Below are 17,769 nucleotides of genomic sequence, written 5' to 3' on the forward strand. Positions count from 1 at the left end.
AGTGGTCCAACATTCCGGCTGAGAGGTGTAAGAAGCTTATTGATGGTTATAGGAAGCGACTGATTTCAGTTATTTTTCCCAAAGGGTGTGCAACCAAATATTAAGTTAAGGGTGCCAATAATTTTGTCCAGCCCATTTTTGGAGTTTGGTGTGACATTATGTCCAATTTGCTTTTTCTCCTCCCTTTTTTGGTTTAGTTCCAATACACACAGAGGGAATAAACATGTGTATAGCAAAGCATGTGTTACTGCAATCCTTTTCTGTGAGAAATACTTCATTTTCTAGAAACATTTCAGGGGTGCCAACATTTATGGCCATGACTGTGTATATATGTGCATATATAGATAAATCTGACTTCAGATGCTCAGTAGGTTTATTCCTACAGATGTGCACGTTAATTATTTTTAGGGTAGGGTACGATTTGGGTGCGTGGGAGTCGGTCATCAAAATCTTCCTTGCAACCTATTAAGGAACATTGTCAAAACACTAAGGTGAGATACAGGGTTGGAAGGTGGAATAGATAAAGATTTTACTGCTTCAGTCCTAGGTTGGCATCTAATCAAAAGGGGATGCCGATGTACACAATGAAGCACTGGAGTAGGCCCATGCAGTTTAATAGCCCAAACATAGATTGTGACCATTTTCTAAGCACTTCCATGCCTATATGCATACTTCGCTTGTAAACCACTATTAAGTCCATCTAAATAAGCATATTGGTAAAGGACATAGTATAATCAGTCTACTGCAGTGTACCGTAGTATACATCTTTATTATTTAGGCATCTCTTTATTGATGGGATGCCGACATATACTTAGAAAGGAAGCTAATAACACTTCCTTACTCTTAGACTTTTTTTTATCACACATTATTGTATTTTATGTAACATAGGAGAAGCCAATTTTGAAGTAACATGCAGCAGAAGACTGCAATGTTTATCTTTACATCATGTGCTTATTCATAGTCTTTTCTGTAAAACACACACACACACACATATATACACACACACACACACACACATACGTACATATACACACACAGACAAAAAAGGAAGGCCCAACAGCACTCTCAAAAGGGAAAAAATTGAACAAAAAGTAGGGTGCAGGCCACTGAAAATAGAAAATCAGTCCATAGATTCCTCTGCATCAATAAAAATAGAGACCAGTGCAGCACTCCATAAAGTGAAAAAGTGGATTTATTCCATCAAAAAAAATGTGTAACAGAGCAGCAACGTTTTGATCCTCTCCAGGATCTTTTTCAAGGTCAAAAACGTTGCTGCTTTGTGTTACACATTTTTTGGTATGGAATAAATCCACTTTTTCACTTTATGGAGTGCTGCACTGGTCTCTATTTTTATATATATATCTGAGTAATCTACCTTCCATTTTATCCTGCAGTGTATCTTCATGAAAATCAGATGCTAATGCAGCCAATTTACTCAAGCCCAACAATGTTTTCTTTTTGCAAAAATAGCGAGTTTCCATGTTTGCCAGAGTTTGCAGTGTTGTGTGTGCCTGGAAGGAAAACACAAGATTTAAGAAGAAATACAAACAGCAATACATCATAGATTGCATCACGTGAAAAAAAAAAAAAATATATTTGCAAAACATTAGATTAGTAGCTGAGAACTAAAGCCCTGCATCACATTTATGGCTATGTTGGGCACAACATCCAACCAAACTAAAATATAACTGCTGTATGAAATAATTAGTGGAAGAATTCCAACTACTGTTAAGATACATACATGTTTATTAACATAAAGCAAAAACAAAACAGAAACTGACAGAATGAAGTGGAGAGTCGATGCAATACAGAGGATTACCATACAATAGCTATATTAACAGCAGGCTTGCCACTGCATCTATCTCATCTTCATGATCACCTTTTCAAAGTCTTGACTGTTGATTTCATGTAACCAGCTAAGATGCTCGTGAGCTTGTAAGAAAGAAGCCAGCTGTCCGTGCTGAGAAACTGGTTGTGATAAAAGCTTTCCACGTTTTCCTTTTTCCAAATACCAGCGAAATAAGAAATCAGAAAAATTCTAAATTTTAAAAGATAAAATTTTATTTGAAATTAAAGTAATTAGGACATCAAGCTGACAATAACCCAAAACCAAAGCATTTAGGTGATCGATGCTGCGCCACATATTTAAGGAAAAATAATGCATAGCTGCACTATGCCCTTTACAATGCATGTTGCTGTCCCAAGCACCTCCTGTAGAAGGATAAAACCCTTCAAGACCCATGACTTAAATGTATGTCATGGTGCCCTGACATTGAGCTGATCAGGACATGAACATGAGCAAGTCCAGGAGTTGCGCTTGTTTCATGTAAATAGGGTCCCAAGGTCTAACAGCAGTCGGGACCTCCCCACTGATGTCCCCCCATTAACCCCTTAAGGACCAAGCCCATTTTGACCTTAAGGACCAGGCCAATTTTATTTTTTGCATTTTTGTTTTTTCCTCCTTGCCTTCTAAAAATCGTAACTCTTATATTTTTATCCACAGACTAGTATGAGGGCTTGTTTTTTGCGTGACCAGTTGTCCTGCGTAATGACATAACTCATTTTACCATAAAATGTATGGCGCAACCAAAAAAATACTATTTGTGTAGGGAAAATTAAAAGAAAACCGCAATTTTGCTAATTTTGGAAGGTTTCATTTTCACGCTGTACAATTTACGGTAAAAATTACATGTGTTCTTTATTCTGTGGGTCAATACGAATAAAATTGCATACTTTTTAACCAAATTAGTATGTTTAAAATCCTTCTATTTTGACGACCTATAACGTTTTCATTTTTCCATATAAGCGGCGCTATGAGGGCTTATTTTTTGCGCCATGATCTGTACTTTTTATTGATACCACATTTGTGTTTAAAAAACGTAATTTTTTAAATTATTTTGAATATAATGTGACAAAAAAAACAGTTCACCGTACGGAATCAATATGTATTTTAATAGTTCGGACATTTACACAGGCAGCGATACCAAATATGTATATATATATATATATATATATATTTTTTTACACTTTATGGGGGGGGGGGGGGGGGGTAAAATGGAAAAAAAAACGCATTTTACATTTTTATTGGGGGAGGGGGATTTTTAATTTTTAATTTATTAATTTTTTTACTTTCATTTTTACACTTTAATAGCCCACATAGGGGACTACCTATAGCAATCGTTTGATTGCTAATACTGTGCATGGGACATGGTACTGATCAGTATTATCTGCGATCTTCTGCTCTGGTCTGCTCGATCTCAGACCAGAGCAGAAGACCCTGGGAGATGGCTGGAGCAAGGTGAGGGGACCTCCGGCCGCCATGCTGGATGATCGGATCGCCGCGGGCGATCAGATCATCAAAAGTACTGCACTGCCGCGATCTGCATTGATCACAGCATATGAGGGGTTAATGGTGGACATGCGCGCGATCGCGGATGTCCACCATTACCGGCGGGTCCCTGGCTGCTGATAGCAGCCGGGACCTGCCGCGCATGACGCGAGCACCGGTCCAGTGCTCGCAGTGATGTCGGCGCGTAAATGTACATCATGGTGCGTTAAGTACCACGTCACCATGACGTGTATTTACGTCCATTGTCGTTAAGGGGTTAAGCCTTTAGATGACGTGATCAATACTGATAACAGCACCTAAAGCAGTTGCAAGATTTGCAAGACTAATCAGACCACCCACAGCATAATTGCAGGGGTCTGATGAGTCAAGATAGCGGCCAGAGATCTCCTCACCTGCTCCAGGAATAATCTTGTTTGGTCACATCATATCCCAGACAAAAACTGCATAAAAAGTGCTCAAAAAGTAACATATGTAAAAGGGCTAATTTTTGCGCCGTGATATGTAGTTTTGGTACTGATTAGACTGATTACTTATTCTAACCACTTTTTACTCAATTTTTTGTTGAATATGACGTCCTAAAAGGTTAATCGCCACATGCTGGCTATTAGCGTCAAGCCCTAGCTATTGAGCTGGGCAGCTGTGTATACATGGGCTGCTGTGTATACATCTCATGGGTCATTAAGGGGTTACATTGCCATTTTCTGACCCCTTATTTTTATTTTTCTGTATATTAGGCTGTATGATGGGGTAAATCTAACTAATTATGGAAGGGCTAAGTTTATATAGGGGTTAACACTTTTATAACACCATTAGTTCCCATTTTATATATACAAATGAAGTACCCATTCTTTTGGTCCCATGTAGGTGTATAAATAAGTAAAAACATATTGGCAAAATAAAGTAAACATGTTAAATACATGTGGAAATATCCAAACTATAAAAGGAAATTGTTAGAATGCTGCCTCTGGTCACATCACATTGCACAGAAAAGGCACAGAAAGCAATCTCCAATGCAAAAATTTCATCAATAAAATCAACTGATCATGAAACAAAACAGCTCCATACAGGGGGAAAAAAAAAAGTTACGGAATTCTATTATAAGTTATGCTAAAATTAATTGTACCCATTTAACCCCTTGGGGACGGAGCCCATTATGACCCTAAGGACGGGAGCATTTTTTGCAAATCTGACCACTGTCACTTTAAGCATTAATAACTCTGAGATGCTTTTACTTATAAATTTGATTCAGAGACTGTTTTTTGGTGACATATTCTACTTTATGTTAGTGGTAAATTTTCGTCGATACTTGCATCCTTTCTTGGTGAAAAATGTCATGAAAAATTAGAAAATTTTGCATTTTTCTAACTTTGAAGCTCTCTGCTTATAAGGAATATGGATATTCCAAATAAATGATATATTCATTCACATATACAATATGTCTACTTTATGTTTGCATCATAAAATTGATGAGTTTTTACTTTTGGAAAACATCAGAGGGCTTCAAAGTTCAGCAGCAATTTTTAAATTTTTCGCAAAATTTTCAAAATCGGAATTTTTCAGGGACCAGTTCAGGTTTGAAGTGGATTTGAAGGGTCTTCTGGTTAGAAATACCCCATAAATGACCCCATTATAAAAACTGCACCCGTCAAAGTATTCAAAATGACATTCAGTAAGTGTGTTAACCCTTTAGGTGTTTCACAGGAATAGCAGCAAAGTGAAGGAGAAAATTCACAATCTTCATTTTTTACACTCGCATGTTCTTGTAGACCCAGTTTTTGAATTTTTACAAGGGGTAAAAGGAAAAAAAATCCTCTCAAAATTTGTACCTCATACCTCATATGTGTATGTCAAGTGATCGGCGGGCGCAGTAGAGGGCTCAGAAGCGAAGGAGCAACAATGGGATTTAGGAGAGTGAGTTTTTCTGAAATGGTTTTTGGGGGGCATGTCCCATTTAGGAAGCCCCTATGGTGCCAGGACAGCAAAACCCCCCACATTGCACACTATTATGGAAACGACACCCCTCAAGGAACATAACAAGGGGTACGGTGAGCCTTAACACTCCACAGGTGTTTGACAAGTTTTTGTTAAAGTCGGAAGTGTAAATGAAAAAAAAAATTTTTTCCACTAAAATGCTGTTTTTTCCCCAAATTTTTTTTTTTTTTACAAAGGGTAATAGGAGAAAATGCCCCCCAAAATTTGTAACCCCATTTCTTCTGAGTATGGAAATACCCCATGTTTGGACGTCAAGTGCACTGCAAGTGAACTACAATGCTCAGAAGAGAAGGAGCGCCATTGAGCTTTTAGAGAGATAATTTGTTTGGAATGGAAGTAGGGGGCCATGTGCATTTACAAAGCCCCCCGTGGTGCCAGAACAGTGGACCCCCCCACATGTGACCCCATTTTGGAAACTACACCCCTCACGGAATGGAATAAGGGGTACAGTGAGCATTTACACCCTACTGGCGTTTCACAGATCTTTGGAACAGTGGGCTGTGCAAACAAAAAAATAACATTTTTCATTTTCACGGACCACTGTTCCAAAAATCTGTCAGACACCTGTGGGGCATAAATGCTCAGTGTACCCCTTATTACATTCCGTGAGGGGTGTAGTTTCCAAAATGGGATCACATGTGGGTATTTATTTTTTTGGGTTTATGTCAGAACCGCTGTAAAATCAGCCACCCCTGTGCATATCACCAATTTCGGCCTCAAATGTACATAGTGCGCTCTCACTCCTGAGCCTTGTTGTGCGCCCGCAGAACATTTTGCGCCCACATATGGGGTATTTCCGTACTCAGGAGAAATTGCGTTACAAATTTTGGGGGTCTTTTTTTCTGGTGTAGACCCCAACTTTTCCTTATCATAAGGGGTAAAGGGAGAAATTACACTACACATTTTGGGGGGCTTTTTCTCCTGAGTACGGAGATACCCCATATGTGTCCCTAAACTGTTGCCTTGAAATACGACAGGGCTCTGAAGTGAGAGAGCACCATGCGCATTTGAGGACTAAATTAGGGATTGCATAGGGGTGGACACAGGGGTATTCTATGCCAGTAATTCCCAAACAGGGTGCCTCCAGCTGTTGCTAAACTTCCAGCATGCCTGGACAGTCAGTGGCTGTCCGGAAATGCTGGGAGATGTTGTTTGGCAACAGCTGGAAGCTCCGTTTTGGAAACGCTGCCGTACAAAACGTTTTTCATTTTTATATGGGGGGGGGGGGGGGGGGGGGGGGGGGGACAGTGTAAGGGGTGTATATGTAGTGTTTTACTCTTTATTAGGTGTTAGTGTAGTGTTTTTAGGGTACAGTCACACTGGCGGGTTACGGTGAGTTTCCCGTTAGGAATTTGCGCTGAGGAGAAAAATTTGCCGCACCTCATACTTGAAGAAGGAAACTTGCTGTAAACCCGCCCGTGTGAATGTACCCTGTACGTACACATGGGGGGGGGGGGGACGGGGGCAAACCTCCAGCTGTTTCAAAACTACAACTCCCAGCATGTAATGACAGACTGTGCATGCTGGGAGTTGTACTTTTGCAACAGCTGGAGGCACACTGGTTGGAAAACCTTCAGTTAGGTTCTGTTACCTAACTCAGTATTTTCCAACCAGTGAGCCTCCAGCTGTTGCAAAACTACAACTCCCAGCATGCACGGTCTGTCAGTACATGCTGGGAGTTGTAGTTTTGCGACAGCTGGAGGCACACTGGTTGGAAAACCTTCAGTTAGGTTCTATTACCTAACTCAGTATTTTCCAACCAGTGTGCCTCCAGCTGTTGCAAAACTACAATTCCCAGCATGTACTGATCACAGCTGGGAGATGTAGTTATGCAACAGCTGGAGGTACGCAACAACAAAAAAAAACCAACAAGCCGAGACAGCTGTTTTCTGTGTGGGCATGCTGGAATTTGTAGTTTTGAAACATCAGGAGTGCTACAATTTAGAGACGACTGAACAGTGATCTCCAAACTGTGGACCTCCAGATGTTGCAAAACTACAACTCCCAGCATGCCCAGACAGCAAACAGCTGTGTGGGCATGCTAGGAGTTGTAGTTTTGCAAGATCTAGGGGGCAGTATAGAGATCACTGTGCAGTGGTCTCTAAACTGTAGACCTCCAGCTGTTGCAAAACTACAAATTCCAGCATGCCCACACAGCAAACAACTGTCTGGGCATGCTGGGAGTTGTAGTTTTGCAACATCTGGAGGGCTACAGTCTAGAGACCACTATAGTGGTCTCAGACTGTAGCCCACTAGATGTTGCTAGGCAACTACTCACGGGCTTCTGTCGCATCCAGGGAGCCGTCCTCTTCTGCTGCACGCCGCCCGCAGATCTCAGTCGCTGCCCGCCGCTGCCTCCGGACGGGTAAGTGGACTCCGGCGCCGCTCCTCTTAGTTTTCCCCGTTCTGCCCCGCCTATTGTGGGTGGGCAGGATGGGGAAAATGAAAGTAAACTCCCCCCCAGATCTGCTATTGGTGGTCGCATCTAGACCACCAATAACAGGGATAGGAGGGGTGCCACCTCACTCCTATCGCTTTAGGGGGATCGTGGGTGTCTTAGACCATAATGACCCGTAATCGGCGCAAATCGCAAGTGTGAATTCACTTGCGATTTGCGCCGATCGCCGACATGGGGGGGGGTCCAATGACCCCCCCAGGGCATTTGCATGGGGTGCCTGCTGATAGATATCAGCAGTCACCCCGGCCCTCCCACAGGCGAATGGATACGCCCTTCATCCTTAAGTACCAGGACGCAAGGGCGTATGCATACGCCCTTCGTCCCCAACAGGTTAAAGAGTAGCTATCACTAAATTACATTTCCCTATTCCCCCTCCTCATCTGTCACTGACACATCTGATACATCTATCCCTGTCTATTTTTTCCCAAATCCCCATAAAATAATCTAATTAAGCACAGCTGCAGGAGCTCACAGAGCTCTCTGGTGAGGGCAGGAAGTGGGCGGCCCCGGCAGGCGCAACGTCATCTGAAGACTGGCTGGGGCTCTCTTCTGCCCGTCTCCTCTCTCTCTTCTGCAGCTCGCACGCTGCAATGAATGAGGAGAGGGAGATGCAGGGGGCGGGGATATTTAAATTTCGTGTGCCGCTCGCATGCAAGTGCTGTGCTCGCTCTCTGCCTGAAGAGGAAACAGGTAATCAACATCGGGGGGGGGGTAAGTAATCCCGAGCCATACAGGGTGACACATAGTGGCCAGGTTTACAAATAAAAAAAAATCATGTTTTACATGTGTTTTTTACAAGTAAAATATATCACAAACATTTAGCTTTTTACATAATGTATTTAATAAAAAAAATATTTTTTATGAGAGCAACCATTTAAGCTTTTGTGCTTTCTGAAAGTAATAAAAATGGTGTCATTACAAAGTAAATGTGGTTTACAAACTATAAAAAAATACTAAACACTAAAAAAATTGTGGCTCTTCGAAGGTGATCATAAATAAGGAAAACCCCAAAATTTGGCATGAGTCTCGAAAGAATTAATCTCTTAAAGCGTACCTGTCAGATCACCCAAAAAAAAAACAAAAAAAAAAAACCTGTTACATGTTGCTCAGTATCTCATCCTGATTAACCCCTTCCCGACCTATGACATACCTGTACGTCATGAGTGGGAAGGTGTTCCCGACCCATGACATACAGGTACCTCATGAACATTTTTGCCGCTACTCGCAGCATCCCGCAGCGCCCGGTAAGATGGTGGCTATCACTGATAGCCAGCCATCTTACCATGCGACCATGGGGGGGGGGTTTCATCCCCCCACCCCCTCCCAGCGATCGCTGCTATCAGCTAGTCAAATCTGACTAGCTGATAGCAGCGTTTCGCTATCAGAATACTTAGCAGCGCGGTGTGTGTGTCCCTTACCCGTCCCCCAGCATCACTTAACCGGCCATGCAGTGTCCGGAGTGGTCCCGGCGCGAGCGGCGTCCTCCAGGCGGTCCCGGCGGTGAGTTTCCGGCAGCAGGGCGGCATCTTCATTGGCTGCTGTGAGATCGCCGTAAAGTAATCTCACTGCTGCCTCTGGGAGTTTCAAAACTGCAACTCCCAGCATGCCCAGACAGCCTTTTGCTTTCTGTGCATGCTGGGAGTTGCAGTTTTGCAACATCTGGAGGTCCACAGTTTGGAGACCACTGTATAATGGTCTCCAATCTGTGCTCTTCCAGATGTTGCAAAACTACAAATCTCAGCATGCTCAGTTTGTCCAGGCATGCTGGGAGTTGTAGTTCTCTAACATCTGGAAGAGCACAGATTGGAGACCATTATACAGTGGTCTCCAAACTGTGGACCTCCAGATGTTGCAAAACTACAACTCCCAGCATGCCCACACTGCCCAAGCATGCTGAAAGTTGTAGTTCGGCAACATCTGATCCTTCAGATATTGCCGAACTACAACTTCCAGCATGCCTGGGCATGCTGGGAGTTGTAGTTTTGCAACAACTGGAGGCACACTAGTTGGGAAACATTGTCCGTTTCCTACCTCAGTGCCTCCAGCTGTTGCAATTATTGCAAAACTATAACTCCCAGCATGCACTGACAGACCATGCATGCTGGGAGTTGTAGTTTTGCAACAGCTGGAGGCACACTGGTTTGGAAACACTAAGTTTGGTTGCAAAACACTTGAAAGTTTATTACTTAACTTAGTGTTTCCAAACCAATGTGCCTCCAGCTGTTGCAAAACTACAACTCCCAGCATGCACGGACAGCCAAAGGGCATGCTCGGAGTTTGCAACAGCTGGATGTTTGCCCCCTCCCCCCAATGTGAATGTACAGGGTACACTCACATGGGCGGAGGTTTACAGTGAGTGCTGCAAGATTGAGATGGCGTAAATTTTGCGCTGCAGCTCAAACTCCCAGCGGCAAACTTGCTGTGAACCTTGCTGTGAAGCCCATGTGACTGTACCCTAAAAACACTACACTACCCTAAAATAAAAAGTAAAAATCACTACATATACACATACCCCTACACAGCCCCCCTCCCCCAAAAAAATTAAAAACGTCTGGTACGCTACTGTTTCCAAAACGGAGCCTCCAGCTGTTGCAAAATAACTCCCAGTATTGCCGGACAGCCATTGACTGTCCAGGCATGCTGGGAGTTTTGCAACAGCTGGGGGCACCCTGTTAGGGGTATTCTATGCCAATGATTCCCAATGTCCACCCCTATGCAAATCCCTAATTTAGGCCTCAAATGCGCATGGTGCTCTCTTACTTTGGAGCCCTGTCGTATTTCAGGGCAACAGTTTTGGGACACATATGGGGTATCGCCGTACTCGAGAGAAATTGCCTTACAAATTTTGGGGGGCTTTTTCTTCTTTAACCTCTTATGAAAAGGTGAAGTTGGGGTCTACACCAGCATGTTAGTGTAAAAAAAAAAATTTTTTACACTGACATGCTGGTGTTGCCCTATACTTTTCATTTTCACAAGAGGTAAAAGGGAAAAAAGACCCTCTAAATTTGTAATGCAATTTCTCCCGAGTACGGAGATACCCCATATGTGGGCGCAAAGTGCTCTGGGGGCACACAACAAGGCCCAGAAGGGAGAGTGCACCATGTACATTTGAGGTGATTTGCACAGGGGTGGCAGATTGTTACAGCAGTTCTGACAAACGCAAAACAATAAATATCCATATGTGACCCCATTTTAGGGTGATTTCTCTCCTTTTACCCCTTGTAAAAATTCAAAAATTGGGTCTACAAGAACATGCGAGTGTAAAAAATGAGATTGTGAATTTTCTCCTTCACTTTGCTGCTATTCCTGTGAAACACCTAAAGGGTTAAAACACTTACTGAATGTCATTTTGAATACTTTGGGGGGGTGCAGTTTTTATAATGGGATCATTTATGGGGTATTTCTAATATGAAGACCCTTAAAATCCACTTCCAACCTGAACTGGTCCCTGAAAAGGTAACATTTTGAAAATCTTCAGAAAAATTTGAAAATTGCTGCGGAACTTTGAAGCCCTCTGGTCTTCCAAAAGTAAAAACTTGTAAAAATTTTTATGCAAACAAAGTAGACATATTGTATATGTGAATCAATATGTAATTTATTTGGAATATCCATTTTCCTTTCAAGCAGAGACTTTCAAAGTTAGAAAAATGCTAAATTTTCTAAATTTTCATGACATTTTTATAGATTTTTTTTTACCAAGAAAGGATGCAAATATCAGTGAAAAAACTATCTCGGAATCAGAATGATAAGTAAAAGCATTCCAGAGTTATTAATGTTTAAAGTGACAGTGGTCAGATTTTCAAAAAATGCCCAGGTCCTGAAGGTGAAAATGGGATGGGTCATGAAGGGGTTAAAACTAAATCCTACATGGCTGACAAATTATGTTAAAAGAGCAATAAACAACAAAAAAATAGCTTTCAAAAAATACAAATCTGATGGGTCAGCTATAACATTTAAACAGTACAAGGAGCTTAATAAAATCTGTAAAAATGTAATAAAAACAGCAAAAATTCAAAACGAGACACAGGTGGCCAAAGGAAGCCAAACTAATCCAAAATATTTTTTTAGATATATAAATACAAAAAAACCAAGGACAGAGCATGTAGGATCCCTTAATAATGATAATGGGGAGGTTGTCACGGGCGATCAAGAGAAGACGGAGCTACTGAATGGGTTCTTTAGTTCTGTATATACTATGGAAGAAGGAGCTGACATTGGCCAGGTCAGTGCTGGTAACACATCATGTAATGTACTGAACTGGCTTAATGTAGAAATGGTACAAGGTAAGTTAAGTAATATAAATGTAAACAAATCTCCAGGGCCAGATGGATTTCACCCAAGAGTTCTTAGAGAGGTAAGTTCAGTAATATCTGTACCCCTGTTCATGATATTTAGAGATTCTCTGGTGTCTGGTATTGTGCCAAGGGACTGGCGCAAGGCGAATGTGGTGCCAATCTTCAAAAAGGGCTCCAGGTCTTCCCCAGGAAACTATAGACCGGTAAGTTTAACGTGCATTGTGGGTAAATTGTTTGAAGGACTTATAAGGGATTACATACAGGAATACATAGGGGATAATTGTATTATAAGTGATAACCAGCATGGGTTTACTAAGGATAGAAGTTGTCAAACCAATCTAATTTGCTTTTATGAAGAGGTGAGTAGAAGCCTTGACAGAGGAATGGCTGTGGATATAGTGTTTCTGGATTTTGCTAAAGCATTTGATACTGTCCCTCATAGACATCTGACAGGTAAGTTAAGGTCTTTGGGTTTGGAAATTTTAGTTTAGTTTGAGTGGTGGTCAATGATTCGTACTCTGATTGGTCCCCGATTATTAGTGGTGTACCCCAAGGTTCAGTACTGGGCCCGCTGTTGTTTAATTTATTTATCAATGATATAGAGGATGGTATTAACAGCTCTGTTTCTATTTTTGCAGATGACACCAAGCTTTGTAGCACAGTACAGTCTATAGAGGATGTGTATAGGTTACAAGATGACTTGGATAGACTAAGTGTCTGGGCATCCACTTGGCAAATGAGGTTCAATGTTAATAAATGTAAAGTTATGCATCTGGGTACTAATAACCTGCATGCATCGTATGTCTTAGGGGGGATTAAACTGGCAGAGTCACTGGTAGAGAAGGATCTGGGTGTACTTGTAGATCACAGACTACAGAATAGCATGCAATGTCAGGCTGCTTCTTCCAAGGCTGGCAGGATATTGTCATGTATAAAAAGAGGCATGGACTCGAGGGACAGGGACATAATACTCCCCCTTTATAAAGCATTGGTACGGCCTCACCTGGAATATGCTGTTCAGTTTTGGGCACCAGTCCATAAAAGAGACACTGTGGAGCTGAAAAGGGTGCAGAGACGCGCGACTGAACTAATATGGGGCATGGAACATCTTAGCTATGAGGAGCGATTAGAGGAGTTATTATTGTTTAGTCTTGAGAAGAGACGTTTAAGAGGGGATATGATAAATGTATATAAGTATATTAATGGCCCATACAAAAAATATGGAGAAAAACTGTTCCAGGTTAAACCCCCCCAAAGGACGAGGGGGCACTCCCTCCATCTGGAGAAGAAAACGTTTAGTCTCAAGGGGCGACACGCCTTCTTTACCATAAGAACTGTGAACTTATGGAACAGTCTACCTCAGGAACTGGTCACAGCAGGAAAAATTTACAGCTTTAAAACAGGGTTAGATACATTGCTGGAACAAAATAACATTAATGCTTATGAAGAAATATAAAATCCCATCCCTTCCCCAATATCGCGCCACACCCCTACCCTTCAATTCCCTGGTTGAACTTGATGGACGTATGTCTTTTTTCAACTGTACTTACTATGTAACTATGTACATATAATTTTTATTTGTCTATGTCCTATATTTCTCTCAGAATTAGTTTTATTTCTGAATTACCTTAAAGGGGTACTCTGGCGCTAAGACATCTTATCCCCTATCCAAAGGATAGGGGATAAAGTTGCCTGATTGCGGGGGTTCCGCCGCTGGGGACCCCCGTGATCTTCCATGCCGCACACCGTTAGAATCAGCCTCCAGAGTATGCTCGCTCCGGGTCCGATTACTGGCGATCACGGGGACAGAGCATAGTGATGTCACGGCTCCGCCCCCCAAGTGACATCACGCTCCGCCCCCTCACGGCAAGCCTATGGAGGGGGCGTGGCAGCTGCCACACCCCCTCCCATAGGCTTACATTGAGGGGGCGGAGCATGACACAACACGGGGGCGGAGCCGTGACGTCACTATGCTCCGTCCCCGTGATCGCCAGTAATCAGACCCGGAGCGAGCACGCTCCGGAGGCTGATTCTAACGGGGTATGGCGTGGAAGTTCACGGGGGTCCCCAGCGGCGGGACCCCCGCGATCATGCATCTTATCCCCTATCCTTTGGATAGGGGATAAGATGTCTTAGCGCCGGAGTACCCCTTTAATGTTGTCGACCAGAAGCAGGGGGCGGGTCCCTTTCTTCTCCTCAGGTGATAACCACTCCCCATCCCTCACTCTCCTCAGTCACTGGTCTCGGGAGTGAGCATCTGTAACCCTTTCCTTTCTGGTTTTATGCTATACACACACACACTGTGTGCTTACAGCTTTTGCAAAACTACAGCTCCCAGCATGCCCACACATCCTTTGAGTTGTAGTTTTGCAACAGCTGGAGACATAGGATTGTTAAAACTCAGCAGTGTTGCTGCAGGCTGTGTTCCTCCTACTGTTGCAAAACTACAACAGCTGGAGGCATATGATTGTAGTCCTCCTGTATTAGATACATACACAGACTTAATTTATTCATACACATGCACATTACCTAGACAACACATATTTACACACATACATATATATCCACAGACATATATACATGCAGGGACACTTATGTTTTAAACAAAAAATCCTCCATTCAGTCCCCATCTTTAGTCACCAGGCTTCTTTCATCATCTGCTCACAGGCAGCAGTGTACTCCCGCCTCTCCCCTCTTCTCTTCACACAGACAGTGAGGGAGCCAATCATAGCAGCTTTAGACCTGCAGACCTGTCAATCATGAAGTGGGTGCATGACGTCTGTGCTGACGAGTGGACACAGCCAGGTGGGTAAGTATCCCAGGAGGCAGCTGTTTGATTGGCTTTTTCAGTATGAAATATTGACATTTTTTGATTGAAAGCCATTACAAAAAACTTATCGGTTTAGCATGCTTTACAACATATTCGGGATCGACCGATATCGATTTTTTAGGGCCGATCGCTGATAATTTATACCGATATTCCGGTATAAGTTATCGGCTATTTCAACCCCCCTGGCGGGGCAGAAGCCGTTGCAGATCAAAGATTTAAAGCGGGGGCTTTAATTCAATGAACTGCAGCGGCTTTTGCAGTGCCAGAGACCGCCGCCGCTGCCCGCTTCTCTCCCCCTGCCTGTTCTGAGTCTAACCACCACAGTTGCCCCATCGCCTCCCCCCCATCCCTGGTGTTATAATTTCATGTTCCCGGGGGTCCGCGATCCTTCTGGCTCAGTCAGCGTCCTGCGCTGTCACTGTGAGGTCGCGTTGGGGATGTCACTCGTCATTACGCAGCACAGCAATAGCGCAGGAGCCAGAAGGATCGCGGACCCCCGGGAACAGGTAATTAAAACACCGGGGATTGGGGGAGGCGATGGAGCAGCGGCGGCGATAGTCGTCGCGGGGCATTATCGGCCAGGTAATTGCCAATACCGATAATGTCCAAAATCATGATTTTCGGCCGATAATATCGCCCAAACCGATAATCGGTCGATCCCTACAACATATCAAAAGTTTTTATATCTGACAGTGCCCATTTAAGGACAACATGGTACTGCCAAAAATGTATTGCACAGCAGTGGTGCAATAAGCCCACACGAACCTCTGGTTTCACTCTAGATATCGTGTTCGGCATTGATCACAGCATCTATAGCAGCGGTACTCAACTGGCGGACCGCGATCCATGTCCGGACTGCGGCCGACAGTCATCCGGACCTCCGGCTAGTCCAGGGAACCGGCCGGAGGAGGCAGCCGCTGTCCGGCCATTCATATGTATCGGTGTCTTTCAGACACCGATACAAATGAATAGCTGAGCTCTGCTGGAGCGATGGAACAATGTGCTCCCTGCCCGGCCAGCGCTTCTCCTATGATGCAGGTGGCGCGATTAGCATTGCCTGAATCATCTGCTCTGGCCAGGCCTGACTAGAAGAGGCCAGAGCAGTGGGGAAGCACGGGACCTGCGACAGAGAAGAAGCAGGATCATGCCGTCCGCGGGACCCTACATCTGCGCACGGCGCCATAAAACTGAAAGTAAATGATGGTGGAGGGGAGTGAAAGTAGAAATTATGCAGGGGTCTTGGGGGCAGGGGTGGTGGTGTTAGGGTTAGAAGGGGATGAAGGGGATAAAGGGGTCTGGGGGGGGGACAAAAATGTAAAAATGCAGGGGCAAAAATGTAGAGAAAAAAGATACAGGGGTCTTGGGGGGGGGGGCAGAAAAGTGAAAAGAAGGATGATGCAGGGGGGTCTTGGGGGGCAATGAGTCTGGAGGAGGACTTAGGGGTCAGAGGAGTCTGGATGAGGACTTAGGGGTCAGAGGAGTCTGGGGGGATCTGAAGGAAGATGGGAAAGGCAGGTCTGGAAGAGGACTTAGGGGTCTGGGGGGCTTAAGGCCCATCCACATTGAGGACATTCCTCCTGTGGAAATCTGCTTGCAGCAGTCTCTTATTGTTTTCAATGGGATTCTGCTGCTCTGTGCATCCTGCAGAATCACCACAGTGGAATTCCCCCAGCAGAATGGACATAAACCCTAAGAACTAACATGTTCATTCTTTGGGTGGACGTCCATTCTGCTGGTGGAAGTCCATCTGACTGATTTGTCATCTATAGAGATGGCACCCATCTGTCCAGTCCTATCGCCAATGGCTTCTGTGGTGCCTGCAGCAAACGGACATTCTGCCAACTAAATGTCCACAGTGTGGAGGAGGGCCTTAGGGGTCTGCATGAGGGTGGGGAAATGGGTCTGGGGGGAGTTCAGAGGTGGGATTCTGACAAACAGAGGAAACCGTGTCTGGCAGTATTATTTTAGGGGTCATGATGTCTGGCAGGGTTATAATGATTACTGTCTTTATACATGGGATGAGGATCGGCTAACAAAGTAACCAATGTAACAAATGTGCAGGCGTCAGACTCTGCAGAGAAGATGGAGCTGAAAGAAGACAAGGACCAGATGAAGAAGAAAAAGGAAAGACAACAGGGAAGACGTCTCCTGTGAGTCATTATACAACTGTGTATTCTGACTGTCCAATCAGAGCTGGAGTCACTGGTTACTTTCTGCAGTGATGATGGGTGACACTGTTCCCCAATCTGTGGCTGTCCAACTGTTACAAAACTAAAACTCCCATAATGCCTGAAGCTTTGCAACAGCTGGAGAGGCACTTAAACTGAGGTGATTTTAGAGAATGCAGCCTATTTTATTTTAATGGGGGTCTGACCTCTGCGACACCCACCGTAAAAAAACAAAATGGGCTGCATAGTCTAATATGCCAGGGCCTATTTTTGCTCCCAGTCCGGCCCTGGAAGTATGTTTATTACAGGAATTTCCCAACCTTTATCTCTACAGTTGTTTCAAAACTACAGTTCCCAATATGCTCTTCTGGAGAGTTCATATATGGGGGGGGGGGGGGGGGGGGGGTACCTCATTCATTATTTTAAGGGACACAGAGCTATAATTTGCTTCAGGGCACAGTGGCAATATAATATTTGGGGGCCCAGTGTGTGGTAGTTTTATACTAAGGGGCACAGTGTGAGGCAGCATTATAATCAGGGGAGTCAATTTGTGGCAGTATTATACTCAGGGGCGCGGTATGTGGCAGTATTATATCAGGGGCATAGTGTTTGACAGCTATCTATTTAGGTATACAGCATGTGGCAGTATGTTCAGGGGAACGGTATGTGGAAGTTGT

At 43.8% G+C, this 17,769-nt stretch overlaps 1 protein-coding gene across 3 annotated transcripts in view; it reads right to left on the bottom strand.

Moving 5' to 3' along the window:
- NUP133 (nucleoporin 133) overlaps nucleotides 1–17,769 on the bottom strand; it is a 397,333-nt gene that overhangs the window by 62,949 nt on the left and 316,615 nt on the right. For 2 of the 3 annotated variants that reach the window (XR_008891412.1, XM_056566852.1), the window contains exons 20-21: nucleotides 1,880–2,038; nucleotides 1,376–1,511 (exon numbers count right to left, since the gene is read on the bottom strand). Coding sequence is in view for 2 of the 3 variants with exons in the window: in XM_056566852.1 (XP_056422827.1) it covers nucleotides 1,376–1,511; nucleotides 1,880–2,038 (295 nt within the window). In the remaining variant the exon portion in view is untranslated. The remainder of the gene's footprint in view (nucleotides 1–1,375; nucleotides 1,512–1,879; nucleotides 2,039–17,769) is intronic. The other variant, XM_056566853.1, reaches the window with a different exon arrangement.

The sequence above is a fragment of the Hyla sarda genome, chromosome 3 (assembly GCF_029499605.1).
Source record: "Hyla sarda isolate aHylSar1 chromosome 3, aHylSar1.hap1, whole genome shotgun sequence".
Classification (NCBI taxonomy): domain Eukaryota; kingdom Metazoa; phylum Chordata; class Amphibia; order Anura; family Hylidae; genus Hyla; species Hyla sarda.